We start from the raw sequence: 25,952 nt of genomic DNA on the forward strand, positions 1-25,952 counted from the left end.
AGGTAGGTAGCAAATAGTTACATCTAAAAATTATACATTTCAAACGTTCCTTCACAGAGATACTGAGATTTGACAGTTTACAGCGGTCGAAAGGACTTGCGCGCTCTGCTTACGCACTAGTTGGCCATTTATGGCCAAATAACGGTCAGGGCTAAGCCAACTAGCCAGGATCTAGGCACACTACTGCTACATAGGGAAGTATGTAGCAAAACCTCCACACCTGAAATCTCCAGTCTCATTAATAGCAGGCCTGAAGCATATTAAAGATTAAAAGACATAAATTGCCCATAACATTTTAATTCACAAAACAAGACAGATTCAAATAGAAAATTTCACAGATCCATATAAAATAATTTGGATTTACAAAATCACAACCTTGTTTTCTTTTTCAAGATGCATACAGTAAACCTGTGACATGATATAACTAAAATGTTCAATGTACATTACTTCAAATTGTGAAGTGTTATTCTTACCTCCCAAACCTGTACAACTCAATCCCAATAACCCCCACTGCTTGATGTCATATGTGTATAGCACACAGAAAATGGCACATCTATTTTTATGCAACACTTCACGTCACACCCCATGTTAGGGTTAAGTTGAGGTTGAACAATATCCTGATAATTACATTTTTACATCACATAACTGTCCTAGCACCTTTACTAATAAAAGTCTGAGCTGCTCCAGTGTCTCCTTCTCCACTGTTGTGTCCCGCTCCTGTGACGCACCGATCCTGCCTTGATTCGGCTCAGGTACAGTGGTATTCCTCTTCTTCTCAAATATATATATTTTGTTAGACCGGTGTAGGAATGCAACTCCTTCCTAACATAACCAATAACCATGTATGATTTTAACAAAAAGGCTGGTATTTGAAACAGATCCATCCATAAACCTCACTTTGACCTTTTGAGCATAATGCCCCTGTTCCTCACAAAATCTCTTATATTTTGCACAGTTCTACCTTTCAGAATAGCATATTCAGCATCTCTACACTGTCTGCTCTCAGTTACTGATGCAAGTTTACCCTTGGAAATGTGTACTTTGAAGTGCTTCATAATAGCATTCACTTCCTTCTCTGTCCATTTCGTTTTCTTCTGCTTGACATCTGCACAAATACAAAAATACAAATTACCTTAGCTTAAAATATTCCCCCTAGAAATAGTTCTTACTAATTCAGATTAATAATAATGATCAGAATTTCAAATTGTCATGCATCTGCAAAATGCATGTTTTTTGGGGGCATGCCGATTTTGGCTTTGTTGATGCTAGGGCTGTATCATATTGGCATATTAATGAGGGCTTGAATATTGGCACAATTAATAGGTCCTGGAATGCTAAATGAGGGCAAAGATAGCAACTCCACACAGAAAGGCCCTTTTGCCCAACCCCACCTAGGATATGGGCACTGATGACGCGGAGGAGAGAACCCAGGACCTTCTAGCTGTGAGGCAACAGCACTACCGACTGCGCCACCATGCCCCCGACCACTGCTTGACAAATGGAAATAATTTGCCTTCCTGTGCTCTCCATGATAGCTCAATAGTAAACATTTTGGACGTTGTGTGGGGGACCCGGGTTTGAGTCCCCGGGTAGGACATGAAAGTTACATATTGAAGCTTTAACTATTTGTAGACATAAATGTCTGAAATAAACCAAGGCAATTGTCAGGAGTGAATAAGTCAAGACATTAACTGTTGATTCAGAATTGCAAAATATGGTAGTACTCTGTTAAATAATAGTAAAAGCTAAATCTATGGTATTTGTTTCCGATACATTACCTCTGGAGCTGGTGACCTCATCCAGTGTTACTCTCCGTTTTGCTAGAACATTACAAGAAAAAGGGATGTTATAAGTTACATGTCTTTGGATAGATACTGTGATACAATTCAATTCAATTCAATTCAATTAGAATTACCCTGTGGAAAAAAAAACTCCTGAGGTCATGGATCTCACATAATGAACCGTATCTTCATATAATTGGTCCTCCTATAAGCTGTCACAATTTTCATCAACTCACTCCGTTTCTCATGCATTGTTGGGCTGTGGACAGTTCATAAACCTGCCTACCAATGATATGACAGTGGATCAGTGGATCCACTGTCAGTGGATTCTAACTTAGCTAATATAAACAAACAAAGTCCTTTTCTCTGACTTTTGTCTTTACTGACAAAAAGTATGTATGTATTTACTATGTAGGCTCCAATGATAATAGTAGACAAAATCACACCTGTGTGAAGTGAGGGGCGCTCTTATCGTCATACAATCATCATATACATCTCATTTCGTGCTCAGCCAATCAAATCATCACAAATGTAATTCTGGCCAATCACAATTTGCGTCTTCACTTTTCTGTCCTCACTTTTGTCTTCAATGTTTGTTTACACAAACACGGAAAGCTGGGCATAGGAGGGGCTAGCACCCCTCATAAGGTGTACATAATTAGACAATTATTGTAGCTAAACTTCATATACATGAATCAAAATGTAGTAATTCCAATGAAATTCCTTTCATTGTATTTGAGATTGAAGCCAAGAAGTAGAACAATTTATGACTAAAAAAATATTAAAGCTGCAAGAACTGTTTTTGAGGGGCGCTAGCCCCTCCTATATACAGGTTTAATGTTTGTTTTTAGTTCAATGTTTGTTTTAAAAACGCCATTGACAATGAAGGGAAAACTTATATCATATTGTCCCCCATTACGTCATTGATTTTTGTTACAAAATTAAGATTTGTGGGAAATAAATAATACTTGCAACCCAAAAATGGATCCTGTCCCACCGTTTGGGAAACACTGGTCTATGCCATTTATTACAAGGGGTGAAAGCTTGGCTGGTAATGTTTTTGTGAGACTGTTTTGTGTGGTATGTCTGTGGACAGGTTTTGTCACAAAACTTTACCAGTGTATTTATGGCTGAGATTACAAGTAAGACGCGCAAACGCGGGAAGCGAACGCAGCTCGTAAATTGCAATAAGTGTGTGTGTGTGTGTGTGTGGTTGACAGACAGACAGACAGACATGATCTGCAGGGTCTCATAGTTAGTGCTCATTGCATTCGCAACAAAAGGCAGAGTTGGAAGATGGGGTGTGGTCTGAGAAAGGGTGCCGGACCGCCGGTAGCCTTGGTACACAGGCTTTTAATTCCGTTCGCATTCGGAATTTTGGCTCAAAAATGAAAGTCTGGGGAAACACATTGAAGATCTGGCATAGGAAGCCCACTGCCTTCTATTTCGCTAACCAATAACAGCGCATCGCTCCAAATTTGGTTACGTCTGTGTTCTCTGCTGTGCTATTGGTTTTCTACTGGGGAAGGGAGGAGGGGGGCGGGCACACTGATAGGTGAACCAATGGGATCTATCGCCGTGGACACACCAGCACCAATAGGATCCTGCCTTGTACTCGCTGCCTGGCACCCGCCCCTCTAGACCAGAAACCGCACAGGCTGGGCCAGGCTAGGGTGCCGGAACCTAGCCATGCGTAGCCAGACTGCCTCAGGCAGATTTAGGTATTAGTCTGGCTACGGGAGGCTAGCCGAAAGCAGCCGGAAGAAGGGGAAACAGAAATTATCTTGTTGTTGCTGATATCACTCGTTTAATTAAGATTTCTACAACATGCTACAATATTGTGCTCACTGCATACCCTTTATTTGAACAGGATGAACTGATTCTTCATCCTCTCCCTCGTCATCACAATTGTTTGCAGTGTCCCAAGCCAGATCCGGTTGGATTTCATCTTGAAAGAAAAATCACACACGTATGTTACTGTGTCTATCGCAAACATGCACACAATACGTTTAGAATAGATAATTCATTAACTTTCTCGCATACCATCAATTTCAAGCTCTTCCAGTGATTTTCCTTGGAAATTCCAAAGATGACCTTCCTCCATTTCTTGTACTAGCTTTGAGATTTTTGACATTTCTAAAGCTGCTTCTGGCAGCCGATAGAAGTCTCTGTCAGGTCGGATATAACAGCCCAATAAAGTGGCAAGTTTGCAAAGCTCGTAGTTTTTGAGGTTGAGAATGTGAAAAAGTGTTCCAACGTGCTTACGAAAGTATCTAGACCTGAGACACTCTGGACTGAGTGCACTGCACTCTCTTGCAAATGTCTTAATACAGTTCTGTCCATTGTAGCAGCGGCTGCCATGGCCCATTGGTGGAAGAAATAATAACTGGTTGCTCACAGAAACACCACATGTAACTCTTTTCTTTACAAGCAGCATCACTGCAGTGTCAATGTCAGGGTTTAACAAAACGGCAACTTTGCTGCCACTTTTGCAAGTAATGACTATCCTGCTGAAGTGTGTGCACAGCTTTTGCTCAAACTCTGACAGGACAAAAGCTGTGTCTGTATCAGCCCAGGTCCTTTCCATGAAATTCTTGATGGTCATTTCAGAAACTTCACTTGTATGCAATTTGTTGAAGATCATTATTTGTGCGAGTGTCACTTTAGCAAGTTCTGAGTATGTCTGTTGGGAGTCTTCTCTCTTCAGACTTTCAAGCGCATCCGCTGCTTTCTTTTGTAGGTACTGGTACAGAAGCTGTACATCATGTGTGAATGGAACGGTCAGTGGTCGTTTGTTGAGCTGAGTAGAAAGAACAACTTCGGGAGCATCCAGTGCTAGAAAAAGGCAGAAGAAGAAGAAAAATAACTCCTTTATTTGACCATGTGCTTTATGTGTGAGCTTGTAAATTGGCTATTTTAAAGAAAGGTTGGAATATTTTTCCAATACATACAGTATCAATTTGGGGATCCTTCACATTAAGAACTTTGAAAACCACTGCTTTAGTTTAGACGCTATGAAAAATACATGGCATTGGAATAAGCGCTCCTCAGGTTAGTAATTGCTCTCTAGCATTTCATTTCAGGGGCGATAAGAGCACTTTGTAATCACTGGCATTTTCTATTTTGTCACAGCGTGGCCTCCAATTTGGCAGATGAGTTGGGGGCAGGGACAGGGTCTACATCAGGGGTCTTCAATATTTTTCAAGCCAAGAACTCATTAGCTGAGTCGGATGAAGCAGGAACCCCTGCTACACATAGGCCCTCATTTATCAATGGAGTGTAAAATCTGCCCCAAATTCGAGCCTAGGTTTTGGAGTACACTCACGTCGGCATGACATTTATGAAGTGCTCCAAAACAGCTGATCCTACCTTAATTTAATTCCTAGCAGTAATAAATGTGACGGCTGAAATCAATCTGGCACGCCCTATAAAATCAAGCCTCGCCCTCGTTTTTGGGACATGAACAACTGCAATACGACCAAACAAGTATGTAAACCATAGTTACATGATGGAAAAAGCCAATAAAAAAGTTCACCCCACTTGCCTTGCTGCCCGCCTCCATAATCAACGTTTATGGAGTGAATCATGAACATATGGATGAAGGCTGGTATGTGCTGGTGTCGCTGTTTCACCCTGACCCAGATGACCAGATCTGCCGTTTATCTGAATGACTGTTAAAGCACTTATTTAAATGGGTGAATGATTAAGCCCCTTACACCTATAGGCCTATAGAGCGTCGCAGTCCCACCCCCTTTCATGACGACGCCAGGCCCAGGAAATGATTCCCAATGCATTTTTCCCATAGACATTTCAAATGGTATTTATTTAAAGACGGTTACGCCACGGACAAAGCCAACTCGAGTCGTGACAACTCACAATATTTTGGACCAAACAAATAATTACAAAGAAGAAAAACAACAAAAAAGTGTTGTAACCAGACGTTTTTTTCTTCTTTATAATTATTTGTGCGGCCCAAAAAACTGTGTTTGTTGTCATGATTTGTCACGACAAGAGTTGGCTTTGTCCGCGGTGTAAACGTCTTTAAATAAATACTTTTTGAAATGTCCATGAGGAAAATGAACGGAGAATCATTTCCTGGGCCCTGGTAGGGGGCGGGACTGCGACGCTCTATAGGGGGAATAATAGTGATGCGTTCGGTAGGATTTTGGCTTATTTGGATGCCATCTTTCTGCCTACATGTAGGCTAGTAGGATGCTAGGCTACTTGGCTGCCAGTCTGTAGTCACTGCAGTATACCATCTTCCATCTCTCTACTATCTTTGACTTGTCACAACTCTTCTACTCTGGATCGATGGTGGTATTATTATTCGCGAAAATGTTTGGGTGTCTACATCTTACTTGACGAGAAGACATGTGGACAGATCCTTACGGAACCAGGGAGGGGGGGGGGGGGGAACACCACGAGAGAGACGAGTGACCAGTCAAACATGTGTTCTCTCCGCAGTAAATAAATAATCTGTCTGTATGCGATCTGACCATTATTATTTTGATTACACTGTCATGCTCGTTTGAGGACAGGTAGAGAGCAGAGCATACATGTTTGGGAATGTTGCTGAAGGTTATGTTATTTTGTCAGCTGACACCCAAATCAAAGAAACCATACAGCGTGTGTTTAATTATTTGATATCGCCGACAGTCAACGCACTGCAAGGCTACAATGGAAGCATAATTCTGACGGCCCGCGGTAGAATGGACAAGTTAGAGTATAAAAACGGACAAGGCAGACCCATTACTGTTGTGGATCAAGGTTATATTATTTTGTCATCTTTTTTGACACCGAAACCATAGTGTTTATTTAAATTTATATCTACAATGGTATATATGTCTCCACAGTGAGGCTGGAAAATATAGCCTAGCAGCCTACTACTATAGCCTACTAGCTTAAGTGCGCTTGCATATAACAAGGCCAGTAAAGTGTTCACTGTTTGATTAAGCATAAACTTGTACATTGTAAACATGTTATATTGATTTAAATTGCTTGTATGTAAGTTTTAGTTGGAAATCTCTCTCTTTGTTTTTTACATACATATTACAGTTTTATATTAACATTTTAGGAGTTAATACATATGTTTAGATGCCTGTGACAGCCTGTCAGCTGCTCCGCTTTTCTACGACAGAAAACAGCCTACGACAGCTCCCGACCTGACGTGATTTTTGTCCTGGCTCATGTTCAAGTTCAAGGTTTTGCGGAAATGATAAATGCCGAAAATTGCGGTAATTACGGCGTGCACCCATATTTTGGCGTACGCCGCTTTGATAAATGAGGGCCATATTGTGTATAAATATTGTTGGATATTAAACTTTCATAGATTTCACAGACTTGTTTGACAGCACCATCACCATCATTTTGTTTGTTTTTTCTTTTGTTAACACATTATTTTTACTATTAATATGTTGGATTCATGGTAATGTGTAATTTCAGACATTTAACCACTTAAACTCTCGATATGTGGTAAACTTCGCCTTTGGCTCTGTACTTGGGTCAGCTCTTTTTCGCCTCTACACCAAATCTTGTTCCTGAAAATAGCCAATAGGCAGAGGAAGTGTAGCGCCCAGGATTACATTAGATAATTGGCACTGGGTGAAAAAACTGGGTTGCAAAATCGTGGGATAAAAATTATATTAAAAAAAAGCATGTCGATTTGCCATTGTCGGCGGATGTTCCTTCCAGAATAGCAAAGGTTCAAGTGGATAATGTAGAAAAGAAAGTTCCAATCATACATGGTCAAAGTGTCTCCAAGTGCAATTCCAACGATTGATTAAAACTGTGTGTGAGTGTGTGGGTGTGTAATTGTGTATACCTGTGGAAGTGCTGGGCTCCTCCTGTGGGGAAGCGGTTGGCTCAGCTTGTGTCGGGTCCGTCCTTGTTCTTTTTCCTACGGGTAACATTGGGTTAAAAGTAACACCTTTCCACCGCCCGCAAGTGTGGTTGACACTTGTTCTATCAATTATTGAAAAAAATTGATGTTCATTGCATACCCTTTAGCTGAAGGGGATGATCCGATTCTTCATCCTCTCCCTCATCACCACTATTGTCTGCAATGTTCCGAGCCATATCTGGTTCTATTTCATCTTGAGAGAAAAGCAAAGTAACAAATACATGGTGCTCTCACAGCAGTGCACACAGTATGTTTAGACAATCATAAATACATTAAATTGCTCACATACCATCAATTTCAATCTCATCTAGAGATTTTCCTTTGAATTCCCCAAGATGTCCTAGTTCCATTGCTTGTACTAGTTTTGAGAGTTTTGCCATTTCTAAAACTGCTTCTGGCAGCTGATAGAAGTCTCTGTCGGCTCGGATGTCACATTCAAAATAGGTGCCAAGGTGACGAAGCTCGTTATTTTGGAAGTTGAGAATGTCAAAAAGTGTTCCAACGTGCTTTCGAAAGTATCTTGACCTGAGTAACTCTGGTCTCTGCGCACCACACTCACTTGCATAAAACCTAATACTATCCTGTCCTCTGTACGGTTCATCACCTCTTGGCCTAGCAAATACAAAGGGGTTACTCTCAAAAATATCACATGCAATTCTTTTCTTTAAAAGCAGCATCACTGCACTGCAAGCATCAGGGGTTAACAAAGCAGTAACCTTTCTGCCAAATCTGCATGTTATGACTACCTTGCTGAAGTGTGTGCACAGCTTTTGCTTTAACTCTGACAACAAACAAGCTGTGTCCGTGTGGTCATCAGCCTGGTCCCTTCCCATGAAAGACTCGATAGTCATTTTAGAAATTTCACTTGTATGCAATTTGTTGACGATGCTTATTTGTGCGAGTGTCACTTTTGCGAGTATAGCGTATGTATTTGGGGAGTCCTCTTTCTTCAGGTTTTCAATCGCCTCGGCTGCTTTCTTTTGTAGGTACTTGTACAGAAGCTGTACATCGTGTGTGAATGGAATAGTCAATGGTTTGATGACCTGAGTAGGAAGAGTATCTTGTTGGGGAGCATGTTCTGCCCATTTGGACGAGAAAACCTTCTGAAATGTCTCTACCTCCTCTACTGCCTGCTCATCATCAGCTGCTTTGTTCCTACTGAGGATAATGTCACTTATCTTCATAAGTCCGCGCTCCAATTGGAATGCAAGACTTGGTTTCTGATAAGACTGGCTCTGTTCATTGAAACCTGAAACCTCTTTCATAGCCTCAATAAGTTTGTCAACACCGTTAGGTTTTACAGCATCCTTGATGGAAAATAATGATTCCTTCTTCTTCATGGTTAACGCAAGTCTACCCAATGCTCTGAGTATTGCCCTGATGGACTGTGGGACAGTTTTGTTGGGATCATTAGCATGCTTGGCACAGAGGGCCTGAGCCAGTTCTAATATATCGACATCATTTTGAATAGCAACTGCAACCTCATCTTGTCTCATTGATCCAAGGAGCTTCAGCGTCTCAGGGGAATATTGGCTGCTCAATGTTGATTGAGCAATAGCGGCAAAACCTAGAGCACTATTACGACCAGTCTTAGTGACTTCGTCGTCAGTCTTATAAATGCAGTTACGCATATGCTTCCACAGCGTACGGCGGAAATAAATGCCTTTACAATATGGACAGTTCACATGGGGTTTCTGGGGTTTTCCATTGCATTTGCGTTTTCTTCTCACCTTTAGCATTCCACTTTTCTTCTGCCAAACCTCTTGATTGTGTTTGTGATTTCCTCTGTTTCGTAAAATCTCAATTAACTTCCTCCTTTCCTTCGAATTCTTACGGAATGAGAACGCTTTAGCGATTTCTGGCTCTGTCTTTTTATGAATCTTTTCGAGGTGGCGAGCAAGTTTACATTGTGCTTTCCCACAAACATAACAGTAGTTTTTGTTGGTGTAAGTCTCTTGTTCTTGTGGCACAATGTTCTTCTCTGTCAATATATTCTCAACAGACTCAGTGACTTCTTTCCTCATAGAAGGAAGCCGCTTGTTAATAGTCGACTTTCTCAAACGGGGACGCCTCTGCTTGTTAATAGCAGGTAAACTACTGCTGCTGTCAGAATCATTGCATGGTTCTGGTTCACCGTCAGGTATAAACTCTGACTCTTCAGAGCAGGATTCTTCAGAGATGGAAGCAGTTGTGTCCTCTGGCTGGAAATATGAACAAGACAACAAATGTATCACACACATCCAAGAACAGAAAATGAAAATTATAGCTTTGATAGATAATGATATATCTATTTTTGCACAACTCCCACAGTAAAAAAAAAAAAAATAGTAAAGCGTAAGAACAAATAATGTCACTATAATAATAATTGTACTGACATTATTCCTCTTCGGTGGCCTTCCCCTAGGCCTCTTTTGGGGCGTGGATTTGCTCCTGGGGGGTGAGTTGGACATGGGATCCTGAGAAAGGAAACAAGAAATGACTCAAGTCATTATACAGCTCCATCTCAATGAATTAGAATATTTTGTTCATTTTCTTCTGTAATATAATTCAAAAAGTGAAACTTTCATATATTCTCAATTCATTGTGCATAAAGTATTTAAAACCTTTTTTTGTTTTAATCTTTATGATTATGGCGTACAGCTCATGAAAATCAAAAACGAGAAATGTCTTGAAAATTATATTAACTAGTCCTTACACGTTGTATGGACTATTGCCCCCCATAAATATATTTAATTGCTCTTCATTTTAACTTGTATAATATATTTGTGTTTTTTTGTGAATAAAAACAGCACTATAACATGAAAGTATTTGTATAAATGCATGGTAGGGAACACACACACACAGAGATGTAACAAATATACGTGGAGACATTTGAAAGGTGAAGATGCCCGTGGAGCCCCCCATTGAATGGCATTTGTATGTCTGTTAAATGTGAGAGTGTAAAAGGGTCAATTGTATACGCTGTCTCTGAGTTACATGAGACCCCCATTACTATTGTAAAAGCAATGTTAATTGAACTGTGAGAGTGTAAATGAGTTCATTTGGTGGACATGGGGGAAGTCCCCCCATTCATTACCCGTTAACTATGATGTATCTCATTCTCTACACACACATGTGCGTTGCGTGTGTTTTTATTATTAAATTAAATTAAATTAAATTAAGATTATTTATTACCTGGGCTGGCGGAAGGCAACGTGTGAAGCTGTGGCTCCGTGAGTGTGTGTGTGTGTGTGTGTGTGTGAGCCACGGTGAAAGTGTGTTGTGCTGTGTACTGTGTGCCACGGAAGGAAACGTGTGAAGCTGTGGCTCCGTGAGAGTGTGTGTGTGTGTGTGTGTGTGTGTGCCAGTGAAAGTGTGTTGTGCTGTGTACTGTGTGCCACTGTGGTGTTGCGACGCCAAATTGTATAGGCCACTGTTTGTTGTGTTACGACGGTAGCTAGAGGAAGCATGCCAGTGAGAACAATGAGAACGGTGGCCTGTGATGCAGGTGTCTCTAAAACTATGGCAGTTAACTATGGCAGTTACAGTGACAGACAGACAGACAGGATCGTTCCAATTTATTCTCTGGATCGTTCCAATTTCAGTTCCTATTGGTTCTCTTTGCACAACTCAAATACTTGCCGACTTGTGACTTGTGGCCACTGGCCATGTGGGGGTACTGCGCCAGGGTGCGTTTTCGCATTTCTAATTCACTAATAAATTAATTATTAATCATTAATGTGACAAATCGAAAAAAGGGCTTCGTTAAGACCTCCATATTATTATGGTCAATGCCTGTGTGAAAAGTGGGAGCGATTGGTGCAGGCGGTGAGGAGATACGGCGGTGTTTCTGACACACAGACAGACAGACATTGACTTAATTTTATAGTATATGATGATGTATGCAGTTAATACTTGGTCTGGGCTACTTTTGAACAAATTATTTCATCAATGGGGTGTGGCATGGAGGTGATCAGCCTGTGGCACTGTTGAGGTGTTATGGAAGCCCAGGTTTGCTTTGATAACAGCTGTAAATTAATTTGTATTGTTCAGTCTCATGTCTCACACCTTCCTCTTGACAATACAACCTAGATTCTCTGTGGGGTTCAGGTCAGGCTGGTCAGTAAAACACAGTAATACCATGGTCAGTACACCAGTTTTGGCTCTGTGGGCAGGTGCCAAATTGAGCTGGAAAGGAAAATTAGCATCTCCATGAAGCTTGTCAACATACTGAAGCACAATGTACTCTAAAAAGATGGCTGTGTTGAAACCATTGTTAAGTTTTCACTGTCAGTGGATCAACACCGGCAGATAACATGGCCTAAATCATCACTGAGTACAGCACAGCACAGCACGAGTACAAAAAAATAAATAAACTATTTTTCAGGCTAGTCTGAAGCGTAAGTACAAATAATGTCACCCTTTATATTGGATATATATTATTTATCTGTACTGACATTATTCCTCTTCGGTGGCCTTCCCCTAGGCCTCTTTTGGGGTGGGGATTTGCTCCTGGGGGTTGGGTTGGACATGGGATCCTGAGAAAGGAAACAAGAAATGAATCAAGTCATTATACAGCTCCATCTCAATGAATTGGAATATTTTGTAAAAGTTAATTTTCTTCTGTAATATATTCAAAAAGTGAAACTTTAATATATTCTCAATTCATTGTGTATACAGTGAAGTATTTAAAACCTTTTTTTGTTTTAATCTTTATGATTATGGCATACAGCTCAAGATAACATGGCCTAAATCATCACTGAGTACAGTACTGAGTACAGCACAGCACAGCACGAGTACAGTACCACTCACTAAGTTCAGACTGGTTCAGACTGATTTTTTAACTCAGATTGCCCGGATCTCCCCTTTTTTCTAACATCTAGTCAGTGTTTGGAGGACAAATAACGTCAAACCTACCCTCTCATTAGCACCGTCCATCGTCTCATTATCCGTCGACAAGTCATCGAAAGACTTTGAGACGGTTGGTGTATTTTCCAAACATGAAAGCTTCTGCTTGTTGACGAGAGTTTCAGAATCACTATGTAGAGCACTGTCAGGCATGTAGTCTCCAGAAAAGGATTCATCAGAGCTGAAAGCTGGTGTGTCATCACGCTGGAAAAATAAAATGACAAATTTGACTTTATTACAATTACAGTAATAAATCATCTCTATGCCACCACTATATATATATATATATATATATATATATATATATATATAGATATAGTCGCATTTTAACCACTTAAAGGAGAATTCCATACTAAAAGGCTTTCTTACCTTTCTTTGTAGTTGTTACCATCAAAGAGGTCCAGGTGTTATTTTGTGCAAAAGCTCCTTATGGGCTATTTCCCCTACCATAAGCCCTAAATGAATTGCATTGAATTGAATGGGATGTATGGGGTGTTGTGCTAATTCGCTTATTTCCATCAAAATAAGTAGTAAAGTGTGCCGCTTGGGTTATTATTTACATTATGAAGAGAGGATACATACAAAGAAATTATAATTTTGAGCGATGGAAATAAGTGAATTAGCACAACACCCCATACATCCCATTCAATTCAATGCAATTCATTTAGGGCTTATGGTAGGGGAAATAGCCAATAAGGAGCTTTTGCACAAAATAACACCTGGACCTCTTTGATGGGGACGTAACAACTACAAAGAAAGGTAAGAAAGCCTTTTAGTATGGAATTCTCCTTTAAAGCTAAATGCTCAAAATAATATTTTGAGCATTTAGCTTTAAGTGGATAAAATGTACATTACATCAACATTATGTTATGAGTGTTTCTACTAAATGAGTTGCTAGTACGCACGAAGCCCACTTTACAATAAAAGCGCATGAAGTGATATTTGTTCAAATAAGTGTTAAATAGCTCTATAAAGTGTTTGTTCAGTAACAGAAGTCTCCCTGACTATCACCTCTTTGGTAAACAGACTGGGGGCCACATACTAATTGTATCGAATCAGGAGAGAGAACTCAAACAGGATGATTTAAAAAAAAATCACATCCCCGGTGGGGGGGTCCCCTCTACTGTACTGTACCTGTACTGTCACACCTGAAATAATCATATATTATAAGAGAGTGTGTGTGTGTGTGTGTGTGTGTGTGTGTGTGTGTGTGTGTGTGTGTGTGTGTGTGTGTGTGTGTGTGTGTGTGTGTGTGTGTGTGTGTGTGTGTGTGCGTGTGCGTGTGCGTGTGTGTGTGCGTGTTAGACTGTGCAACAGTGACACTTGGTGGTGAAAACCAACCAAACACTATTTTTGTGCTTGGACAGACGGACCCAGCCAGCCAGGGACATGCATAGCTCCGTAAAAAGTGAAATTGGAAGTGACGACACAAAGAAATGAATGGACAAAATTGGAACAGGAAGACATTTGAAGCTGGTAATCTCTCCTGATTGGATAAAGTTGGCAACATATCCGAAAATGTATTTTCTGTTTATTAAGTTAAATTAGCATGCTTGCACATGTTGAGCAGTATAGCAACTGTTTCAACTTTTAAAGACTATTCGCAGTGTCAGATCATGTTCTGTTGTGAAAGAACAAGCACACACTCAGTCAATGTCAGCACACAGTACAATGCTTTCAGAGGATGAAAAATGGAAGTGTGTGTGTTCTGGGCTGGCCATTATTGTTCTAATAAAAAACAGGTGTTGTCATGCATGCCCAACCCCAAGCACCTAATAACATCCATGGTTTGCAAGGGGAATAGTCTTGAGTGTCCTTCTAAAATGCATTGACCATTTAATAGCCTAACGGCATGACAATTCTTACTTGCATGTAGTCCCTGTCACTATTGTTTGGTCTATGGTAGGGTGTTGTAGAGCAGACAACCATGTGTCTCTGTCAATACACTTGACATCGCCTGCCACTGCCAGTGAGGAATTTCACTGGGACGGCATAATGCAAGCAGATGCCTCTCAGTTCTGCTCCCTACTGAAGAGACACGTAGGAGTCACTAGTACAGTGTCAGTGATCGCCCTCACACCCGTGTTTGTTGGAGCGCCCAGCCAAGCTGGAGATGCTGTGGAGGAATCGAGGAATTTGCACCACTCAGATGCCAAATATTTGAGATTATATGTACGTGACTAGACATTAGAACATGGAAAGGAAATGCATTCAAACCTACTGTACCTGATCATGCCCTGCTCTGGATGACGCAGTAGGGCCATTGTCCATTTTTGGCAATCTTGATTCTTCAGGGATTTCCTGTAAATGTATTTTCCTGTAAATGTATGAATGTGAGGTAGATGAAGGGACAAAAGGGTAATGCATGCACACGTACCTGTACAGGAAGACTGAAAGGCTTTGAGAAGAATAGATCCCCAGGCACTGGTATAAACACAGGCACTGGGACAGGCACATATATCACCTTGGGGAAGTTGTCATCTGAGGGTGAAAACATGCGAACAGACAGAAATAGGGCTGTTAACATAATAACACTTCCAAATAAACATTTGCTGGTGAGAGGGTGGGGTCATGTAACTGTTTCACTGTAACATTCAGTCAAGAGGACACCAAATGGTGTTCCTGACTGTGATATGTTCCTGACTGTGATATGTTGATAATATGTGGACTCAAAAAACGATTGATTGGTGTTGTGTGTCTGTGTCTTGTGTGGTGTGTCTGTGGTGTGGTGTGGTGTGGTGTGGTGTGGTGTGGTGTGGTGTGGTGTGGTGTGGTGTGGTGTGGTGTGGTGTGGTGTGCGTGCGTGCGTGCGTGTTACCTGTCTGTGCCTCATTGTTGACAACCTGTGTTGTACAGGAGACCCCTACATCCTGAACCATTGGTTTACAGAGGAGGGCTTTGTTCCTCATAATCTTGCAGGAGGAGGAGGTAGGGGTGTTCGTTGCTACAGCTTTCTGACTGTTGGTCTAAAATACAGAGAACATACAGTAAGACAGGGGTCCTGAGAGGTATTGCAGAGGGTGCAATAACCAAGAGTAGCACTCAGTGCAACTATGTGCTAGTGCTACAGTGACAAAGAAAAATCATAACATTTATACAGCTATGTAGCCACAATTGTGTACCAATTACCTTATTTATAATAGAACAAGAAATAGAATAATAGAACAAGAAATAAGACTTTTCTGTGTAATATAAATGTTCTATAACCAAGTCATATGGAGAGGAAATAAACAAAAAATAATAAATATAGACTACAGTATATAGAAATTAAGTAATGCTACAAAAACAAACTACTCCTTCAAGTACTATGACTTAACACTTTGCTGGGCGGATGCAGGGAGCCCTATGACACACCTTTGTTTTCGCTAGCTAAAAAGCATGAAGCAAAATTGATAATGCTGGCGTTCGCTCACGATAGCTATCTTTCTCCAGAAACGTTAATATTGTAATCCCGATGCAGTGTAAAATCAGAAATGAGCCCTGAACCTCGCAGATCTGATCATCACCACGGACACTACCCTAGTTTCAGAGAAAAAAGCCTTTAAAGTTGTCCGTTAAAACAGAAGTAAATGCTGTGCGAGCACACCACAGGTCGGGCGGGGCTGAGCAAGGCCACCGGCTCAGAGCTAAAAGTAGATTTTTAGCAAGGCCGTTTCATATAGATATAAAGCGTTAAACTTATATTTACGACTACGGCACACAAGCGTGGGATTTGATAGAACGTAAATATACGTTTATGTTATGAAATGTGTTCATAGATTAGTTTTTATTTAAAGTTACCTGGAAAGTCATGGCACAGGGTAGAGAGCAAAAGTTTTTGATAGCTTCATTAGACAGGGCCACGTGGTAGGCTGGTAATGTGGTATTACCACAGTTGTCACATGGAAATGGGACATCTGTATAGAGACAACATTAGTAGGTTTAGACATGAATGTGCATGCACCTTTTTTGATCAAAACAGGGAGTAAAAGATCAGCAATTCCATCATTTCCCAATTAATTGACAGTTGTGGAATGTTGACAGGTAGCAAACATTCTAAGGCCCAAACCACACCAGCTGCAACACCTTGCAACTGCCATTGGGAATAATGGTTGCAAGTAGTTGCATGTTACAAGGAGTTGCATGGTGACCCTCTGGTGTGGTTAGGGCTTTAGAAATACCAAATAAAAATGTATCAAAATATGAATTGAAATGATGGAGAGTTGATCATCTATAATAGCTATATAATGAAACTATGCATATATACTATATACCTAGTGCCATGTTTACATTAAATGCTTGTTACATAGACACTATAGTATAGTGCATGTGAATAAGCATGCAAGTGGGGAAGCACAGGAGAGGAGAGTCCTCTGTACCTGACACACTGGCTGCCTGGATCTTGTAGACCATCACACAGCTCCTGCTACATAAGAGGGCAACATTGCTGCCGTTCTTAGCATCAAACATATCTGATGTCTGCATGTAAGTCTTGCAAATGGTGCATGCACTCGACGTCTTGACTCTCTGAAAAAAAATAAAAAAATAGGAGAGGAGACATTAGGACCTGCAGAAAAGTGTACATGTAATCAATTTACTATGACTCTGTGACCAGTGCTGGTGCCAACATCCATATCACTATTTAGTGTATAGCCTCGGTGCACTTTCAACTGTAGTTTTATGAAATTTAGATTAATTTAGCTTTACCACAAACATTAAGTACGTCATTTTGATAGCATACTGTTCAGACAGATGCTTGGTTTGCGCGCTACGAGCTTGTAGGTCTGCTATTTTTTAAAAGTCGAAGAACGACGACATAGAAACATAGCTTTTTCAGAAAACTGTCAGGATGTAGAAGACATTTTTAGAATCTGATCTCAGGTCAAAATGGGTTAATAAAAATCATTTGAGATAATCACAATTATTTTTGCATAATCAAATAGTTTTCTGTACCCGTTTGAATGTGGTCAGACATTCGTCACTGCAGAATGTTTTGTTGTCATCATGCAGGTTCAGGGTGATCATGTTGTTCAAGCAGTAGGAATCACAGTTCGCACAGCAAGACACCGTCAGGTTGTTAGCTGTATGGAAGCGTACAAGGCAGTCATCACTGCACATCTTGTGGACACCATCATTGAAAGGTACCTCATGTTTGCTCTGCAGAGGAGAGATAGGAACAGTGGGTTTGTGTTATAATATACAATAGTGGTCAGGAGGTACACACACATCCCAGTAAATTCAACGGGTGCTCGAACAAAATAAATAAACTGAAAAAGAACTCGAACAAAATAAATAAACTGAAAAAGAAGGAAGTCTGCACACCGTTTTAAAAGCTCCCAAAAAACGTATATGTACAATGTTATCCTACAAAGCACTAAATTAAGTGTCTGTTTTGTACAATGTTCCCTCATGGTGCAATGATTGTTTAGTACGGTGTTCCCTTACAATGCAGCGTCTGTTGCACACGCTGCAGAGCGGCTGTGATGCTTGTGGCTGTAGGGCTATTTTATTGATGATGGTCCTCTTGTGGTTGAAGGAGGAAAGGCAGGTGTTGCAGCAGAATGCCTTTGTGGTGCCTTTATCATCCACAGGAGCTATGATCAAGTCCTGCGGGCGCTCTATCAACCTGACAGAACATGGGATCAGGAGAGCAAATTTGAGAGCAGTGAAAGGCAAGATCCCAATGAAAATCTAAGCACGGAGAAGCATGACAGTGTTGGTTTTTCATTCCCAAAACAAACAAAAACCTAAACAAACACTAAAACCTAGCAATGATCTTGTAGAAACATGTTTGACGCATCTCAGAATCCAATTGTGCATATCTGCAAAAACACACACACACACACACACACACACACACACCATTACCAAATTTGGATATTTGGGAATGGTCAACGATGTGGTATACAATTCCCAGCTATGCAGGACAGGACACCAACCTCTGATAAGACCCTGCAGTAAACCTAGCCGCAAGCAACTCTTAGGTGACCTTCACACTAGAAAGCTTTACTGCGATTAAATGAATCCTGCTGCACATTGTCGGAAAGTGTGCTTCGTTTGGCAGGTGTGAAGCCTTATTCGAATCCTAATGCGCATCAAAGAACCACATTCTACTCTGACCAAAAATGAGGTTTTCGCTTCGCTTCCAATGGCACTTGATTACGATTCGGTGCAGGTGTGAATGCAATCCGCAGCAAATAAAGAAAATGAAGCAAACAATGTGGCGGGTGAGGAGCTAAACACAGTTGGAGACGGAGACGGATATTTTACGCAGCGCAAAGATGTCCCGTTACCGTGGATAGACGTGGTCGAATGAGAAGACCGAAGCCCTGGTCGAAATGAGGACGAGTCCATTAATCAATTGCTTAAGGAAAATAAAAACACTACAGTGTAGCCTACAGAATATTTGACGTGTCTGTGCGTGCCGTAAACATGGAGTGCTGTCACTGTGTGGGGAGTAGGGACTTTGTCTGTCAGCACGCTCAGTGCTGTGCCTCTATGCCCAAAGGAACAGTGCGTGCGGACTCCGGAGGGGGGAGAGAGAGAGAGAGAGATCCAGTCCCCGACGGCAGTGGCACGACACGTGCACGTTATGAGTATAATTTTAACACCATAGATTTCACTGTGTAGGCTATATGAATTGAACACATTGATAAGGTCCCTGCTGCGTTTCCAATTGCTGCGGTTATAAAGTGCAGTGTGAAGGCAAACCGCAGCAGATGAAATATGCAAGAATCCCAACTTCTCCGCCCATTCACATTGAGTCTACCGAAGTATTAGGTGGGAATGTGACTGTAGGTCCTATTTTTTATATCTGGAATCTAGAGTTGCAATACCAACCCTTGACAGCCCCTACATCCAAACAGAAAACTCCTATCTGATTTTATTAAATTACATTAAACTCATCAACATTGCAGCTGTATGGAAAGCTTGAATTATCCTTTCCATCTGCAAAGGTTTTGTTTCACAAAAATCCACCATAGACAGTTACTTTCTGTCGTTTTCAATAATGCAACGTCCTGCTGCCTCCTGCTGTGCATTATGTGCAAATTCAAAACAGGTGGTATGCAGGACCTTCTGTATGCCTGGGCTGTCAAGGGTGCACGATTATGAATCCCACCAACGTTCTGGGATAGACCCACCTTACCATGTGTCTGATTGGCTCCCGGGCAGGCATAGTTTTGACTGAGGTTAGGTTTAGGCATAATTTTACTGAGGTTAGGTTAGGGTTAGGCATAGTTTTACTGAGGTTAGGTTTAGGCATAGTTGCAAAAACGAGAACTGTCAATCACAGCGACTACTGGCCAATCACAGAGGGGCTTTCCTAGAACTGCGATGGGATCCATAATAACGCATCAAGCGTGGTGATGCAACTCTAGATTCCAGATATTAAAAATAGGAGCATATCAATTAAATTATTACCTACATAACTTCTGTCTTCTTATTTCTTTTTTTATGTATCTTTTCCTCTCTCACACTTGTTTATAATACTGATATCATGTAGACATGTTTTTGGTTTGGATTGCTTTTTTTTTTTACTTCATGGAAAACAAAATATGACAACGATAACTGTGGGGGGAGGGATGGAGAAGGGGAGACAATGGGAAAAAAGGAATGTCTAAGTGCTCCGATGTGTCAAACTTGACATTCATTTAAAAAATAATTATCTAAGCACTCACTTAAAGCAGGTGTGGCACTCCTTTTTGGGTGAGTTAGCTGCAGAAAGACATGGAGCAGAGCAGAAGAGGTCTGGGCAGCGTTTTCCCTGGTAAACTGTCCGGCCTTCCACCAGGGGTTTCTTGCAGTGGGAGCAGGACATTCTTCTGCTGCTCATCAGGCCGTCCTGTCAATAACACTGACTTAGACCACTCATACCTGGACTGCATGGTTGTATTACTTGTACCATCATTATATTTGTTAGGAACAATATAATCAAGCTCCTTGTGAAGAGATAAGTTTATATTAACTAATAAGTTATAACTACCTCTGCAGTATCGTCAGGCTCATCTTTGATGCCTACTGTAGAACTAGAACGAGCAGTAGTTCTAGCACAGCTGGGCTCCTCTTCCATTACTCTCTTGAGACAGACTGTTGACTCTCGCAAATTCAAAGGAATAAAGAGGGCGCCGTTTTTCCTTTGTTTTGCCAATGGGTTCCCAGATTGCTCTTCCATGCTGAGTCTGATCGTCACTCGTCATCCATCATAAGGCTTAAGCAGACCTAAGAAAGAGAGACAATTTTGGAAAGCGAACTCAGTCACAAACTGCACAACAAACATAAATAGAACAATCAATGGTAATACATTTTAACTTAACCTATTAAGCTAATATGCATTTAAAGCTGCAATGCATAAGTTTCATCATGTCGTATCCAAGATTTGAACCCAGCTCTCCCGTGAGGGAGATGGAAAATTGTGCATTTATAGCACTTCTATCCAAAGCACTTTGCATAGATTGTGCATTACATTCATCCATTCACATACACATTCATACACTGATGTAGGAAACCATGATGCAAGGTACCAACCTGCACATAAGGTCATGCTCAAGGACACTTCGACACTAACTCTGGGGGAGCCCGGGATCGAACTGGGTTCTTCTCACGGTTCCCATCCGGCTGTTCAACCGGCCATTCTACCCCTGATCCACTGCCACCCCAGTGATCAAACTTGTACCTCTAAATACACCCAAGTATAAAAAATACCTGCCTTCCTGGGGAGATTGCACTGCATCTTCAGGTAGTACAGTAGGCTTACTTACTGTACTACTGTAGTACCCTGTAAAATCTAGTATAAATCTAATCTAATCTAATCTACATTTCTCAATGGAAGAGTAGGTTGGCTGGATTTAAACCAGTGCAGATGTGCCATTGCTTGCTTGATTGATTGGACATTTATTAACAGTTTGACACAGTGTAGTGTAGTTATAGATTGTAGCCTCGTTCCCAGGCTTTACTCATCTCAGAGGAGAAAACAATGGTTACATTGTATCAACTACATACTATGTTGTATGTATGTTGATACATACAGATTGGTCAGAGACCAGCTGACAAAAAAGGTTGTCTGGAAACAGAAAAGTGCTTGCTTATGTTTTCCAAGAATTCAGGCCCGGCGCCAGGATGAAATGACAGAGGGGGCAATCGGGGGGCGGGTATTGGACATGAAGACAATGCGCTACATTTGCATATCTATAGAGGGCAGAGGCGCACGATTTCGTTGGCTTGAATGCCTGGAAATGTACCATTGTTTTGTCTGTAACTATTTGATCTAAGGGGGCAAAGAGGTTGATTTAGGGGGGCAAACACCCCCTTTGCCCCACCGTGGCGCCAGGCCTGCAAGAATTATCGGCCGTCTGTATCTTTCTAGTTTCGCCACAATATAATAACATTTATTCACTGGAACTACAGGTAAACAGAAAACAGTCATCCCTCGACAAAAATAAAATAAAATAATAATTGTACTGTACTCTACTGTAGGCCTACAAGCCCAGGAAGCCAGACATTAAGACATGCAAATCCCTTGACTCCTTCAAAACCGCTCTCAAAGGGCACCTACAGGCAGCTGCAATTCGAAACTGGCCCTGTAAAATCTGAATCGCAACCCCCCCCCCCCCCCCCCCTTTCCCCCCACTGTATGTTTCTTTTCCCTTTTTACCTTTTATGATGAATTCGTTCTGTCCTTTGTCTATATAGAAGTGTCTATTTGTACGTCTCTACATGTTTTGATGAATTGACCATGGTGGACCCTCTTGTAAACAAGTGTAATGCTTAATTGGGTCGTCCACTCACAGTTAACAGTATTGTATTGAGTTTGTGCTTGAAATGTACTGTAATTCTGCAAACTGTTAACAAATATTTAAATATATAATAATAATATATCAATCAAACTCTTCTATATAGCTAAAACAGGAATTCAGAGGTAAAAGGGGAAAAGGTGCCCTTTGAGAGCAGTTTTGAATGAGTCAAGGGTTTAGCAATTCCCATGTCTTAATGACTGTTGGTAGGGCGTTCCACATTTTGGTGGCATAGGAGCGAAAATAATTTAGTCGCTTGTTTTGTTATGGCTTATGGGTGTGGACTTCGTTGACATTAACACTGTGTGTGTTAGGCTGCGCAACAGTGACACTTGGTGGTCAACAAACGCAATTTCCGTACTCGGACGGACAGTCAGACCCAAAGTTATTTTTGCTCTTTCATGGGCATTTTGAGGCTGTTCTATGTTAAGCCCAAAACACACCAAAGGCGGGAGACGGGAGTCACGGGATGAGGTAGCCCTCCAAGCAGAACCCAAATGCTACTGAAGTTTCTGACATTTGTTCGACCCAGTGCATTGGGTCCTGTTCCACGTCGTCCATGCCACCTGTTTAAAACATTTACTCCATGTTTCGCTTCTCCCCGCGCTCTATGACGATATTATTCAGTGTGAGGCTTTCTGAATATGTAAAGTATAAGTACACATACATGCCACTGCGAATATCTCCTGTGGCGCGGAAGCCGTTAAGTATTTTTAATATATGTTTGCCCGATTTGGAAGCTTGGATTCTTCTTTTCCTTCCTTGTTTATTGACACCTCATTGTACCGCCTATCTGGCTAGCTAGTGGCGCTATAGCTATGACACAGCAGATCAGAGGCAGGGACGTAGCCGCACAAGCCAACCGCACACCGGGAGGCGGTACAATAAACGGTAAACAAACAAGAAGAAATAAAGCGACCAAATCGGTCAAACAAAGATTAAAAATACTTAACGGCTTCCGCACCACAGGAGATATTCGCAGCTGGATGTATAGCTACTTAAAGTTACCGAATTCAGAATAACTCAAGGAAAATAATGGCGTCACATGCCGCGGGTCCTATTTTAGAGAGAATCTCCACTTCCGCGTATAGGAATTTCCATACGAAAATACAGTAGTGAGCAGGGACCCAACGTAAAACTCAACAAAATATCAGAAAAGTTTTACGTAGGGTCCCGAGAGGGGCTAGGGATGAGGCTGTTTTTAGCGCACGTCAACTAGCCTGGGCACCATTTCATTTCGGTATATGATCCGGGCTGGAGCCGGATGATATGCTTACAAACAGGAAGAAGCGGAAGCGGAAACTTCCTTTTCCCTCTCAATAAAAGCTCTCGTAAGCGAGAGCTTTTATTTAGAGGGAAAAGGAAGTTTCCGCTTCCGCTTCTTGACTACAAAACAATACTACAACATGACGTAACCACATCATCCTGCCCCAGCCCGGATCATACGGACTTTTGAAACAGAGACCAGGCTTTCCTCCGAGGCGGTGGAAAGCCTGGTGATGCGAGGTTACACGTCAACAGACACAATAAGTGATTCCCTTATAAAGCCCTTTGAATTGAATTGATTCAACTGGTTCAATTAGAAGGCAACTCCTTACATTCCAAACAGTTCAAGACTGTATGTCGTCTCAAACGGTTGCGACTTGCGAGGAGTTGCATGGCGACCCATTGGTGTGGTTTGGGCTTTTTAAGATACGGTAAACCAACGAGAAAGTAATAATTACCAACAACTGTCGCCTAAAAAGTCCCCTGTCGTCACAATGCACGTACAGTGAGTTGAAGATCTGTAAGCAAAGCAACCGTGTTTATTGTTTATCTGCTTAGTGCTTTGGGGGGGTTCCTCTGCTGCAGTGCTCTCGTCGACTCGTCTTCCTTTTCCGTTTACTGTAGCAGAAAAAGCAGAGTAGCAGTAGCCAACGAGAGTTCATTTGCACTACCGCCACCTACTGTACTATGTTCAGTTAACTTCAGTTAGGTTTTATTTTAATCATTGGACAGAGGGGTACTGTACCCCTCTGTCCAAAAAATAAATAAAAAAATTGTATAATGTACCCCAGGTACATTATACATGTCTTCTCAGTTGCATCTTTCTTCATAATGTCCACATGATGTTGATGTGGGATGTGTAAAATACCAGTTCTTTAGCTGGGAGCTGATTTGGCAATGCAATTATATTGATTGTAGACAGTAGACGACAGTGGCACATAGATGTGCCATCTGTAACTAAATGTTATTTAATCAATACGTTTAATCAACATTGCGATGTGCATCTGTGCAATACAAAGTATTACCCTAGTATTACCCTAGTATTTACCCTATGACAAACACATTTGTGTAAATTAAAAAAGAGAAGTCTATTGAATCATTTTAATGTGGTTTTATATGACATGATTGTACGATTTGCCTGCATGCTTCATTAAATTAAATCTGACATGAATGTATTAATTGGCCATAAGCAATACATTAGATACCCCATCCTACAAACATATCACACTGCTCCATACAAAACACATTGTGTGTTTGTTTGTTTCTTTTCTTTTATTTCAATGTTTAATTACAGTTTAGGCATTTTGCATACACTCAATCCAGTTCCATGAATTAGAGGATAAAGCTCACATGTTGCCCAAATAGTTGAATACATAAATGAATCGATCAACTTCAAGTCTTTATTTGTACATTCATTCTGATTTCACAACAAAAATCTAATCTGATAATATAGGCCTATTTACTCATTCTTTCCTGTGTCCTGTAGTTTTGCTGTCTCTGCTGCCTAAATTAAATGCAGTCTAGCATTTCGCCAGCATATGATAATGTCACTATCACTGAAGCTTCAAAGCTTAAACCATTTTTGAACCAATTGGTTCAAGTGGTTCAGAGGTTCATAAAAGCTTCATTGGCCCATCACCAGCGGCAAGTCAATGATAAACGGGAAAGTAATAATTACCAACAACGGTCACCTAAAAGTCCCTGTCTCACAATGCAATGCACGTACAGTGATAGTCTAGTAGCCAACCTATAGAGCCCCATTGTGAACCCGGACATGTTGAGTACACCAAGGTTTTATGTTAGAAATGTTTAGTATGGATCCCCAGCATGTATAAACTGCCAGATGCTAACTTGCATATGTTGAGCAATTTCCATACCATTAACAACCTATAGAAGGCAAAATATTCAAAATTTCATCATGCTTTATGTAGCATGTGATGTGTCAAACTAGGGGGTTTTCATGATGCTGAATCCATTTCAAACATTAGGGCTAAAAAACGGCCAATGCCGTCATCACAAATGTGATGATGTCAGCACATTGCAAGTGGGCATGACCGTTTTAAGCCCAATGAGTGTTTTTTTTGCAAAACTAATGCTTGGAATGGATTCAGCATCATGAAAACCCCCTAGTTTGACACATCACATGCTAGATAGAGCATGATGAAACTTTGAATATTTTGTCTTCTATAGGTTGTTAATGGTATGGTTTATTATGCCAATTATGAAAATTGCTCAACATATGCAAGTTAGCATCCGGCAGTTTCTACATGCTGGGGACCCATACTAAACATTTCTAACATAAAACGTTGGTGTACTCAACATGTCCGGGTTCACATTCTGGCTACTAGA

The 25,952-nt window shown here is 41.0% G+C and overlaps 1 protein-coding gene across 1 annotated transcript; it reads right to left on the minus strand.

Moving 5' to 3' along the window:
* Window positions 1-289: 289 nt before the first annotated feature.
* On the minus strand, window positions 290-24,180 carry LOC310867434 (uncharacterized protein). Its single transcript, XM_083777525.1, has 20 exons — window positions 24,066-24,180; window positions 20,531-20,766; window positions 20,226-20,389; window positions 17,992-18,172; window positions 17,500-17,703; window positions 16,926-17,073; window positions 16,348-16,463; window positions 15,386-15,533; window positions 14,945-15,048; window positions 14,794-14,868; window positions 12,577-12,771; window positions 12,117-12,197; window positions 10,056-10,136; window positions 7,970-9,881; window positions 7,781-7,873; window positions 7,603-7,677; window positions 3,825-4,616; window positions 3,637-3,729; window positions 1,779-1,820; window positions 290-1,105 (listed from the first exon to the last, which is right to left on the minus strand). The coding sequence occupies exons 2-20, from the start codon at window positions 20,717-20,719 to the stop codon at window positions 894-896; spliced, it is 4,905 nt and encodes a 1,634-aa protein (XP_083633651.1). The 5' UTR covers window positions 20,720-20,766; window positions 24,066-24,180; the 3' UTR covers window positions 290-893.
* Window positions 24,181-25,952: the final 1,772 nt, after the last annotated feature.

This window comes from Protomyctophum parallelum (assembly GCF_964188405.1).
Source record: "Protomyctophum parallelum genome assembly, chromosome: 1".
NCBI lineage: Eukaryota > Metazoa > Chordata > Actinopteri > Myctophiformes > Myctophidae > Protomyctophum > Protomyctophum parallelum.

Bases quoted from the DNA above. Each gene is read 5' to 3' on its own strand.
- LOC310867434 (XM_083777525.1), bottom strand. From the start codon at position 20,719: ATGGAAGAGCAATCTGGGAACCCATTGGCAAAACAAAGGAAAAACGGC. The intron at 9,882-10,055 runs GTCAGTACAATT...TCATATTTCCAG, and splicing joins GGCCACCGAAGAGGAATAAT to CCAGAGGACACAACTGCTTC. The intron at 4,617-7,602 runs GTATACACAATT...GCCTTTTTCTAG, and splicing joins GGAGCCCAGCACTTCCACAG to CACTGGATGCTCCCGAAGTT.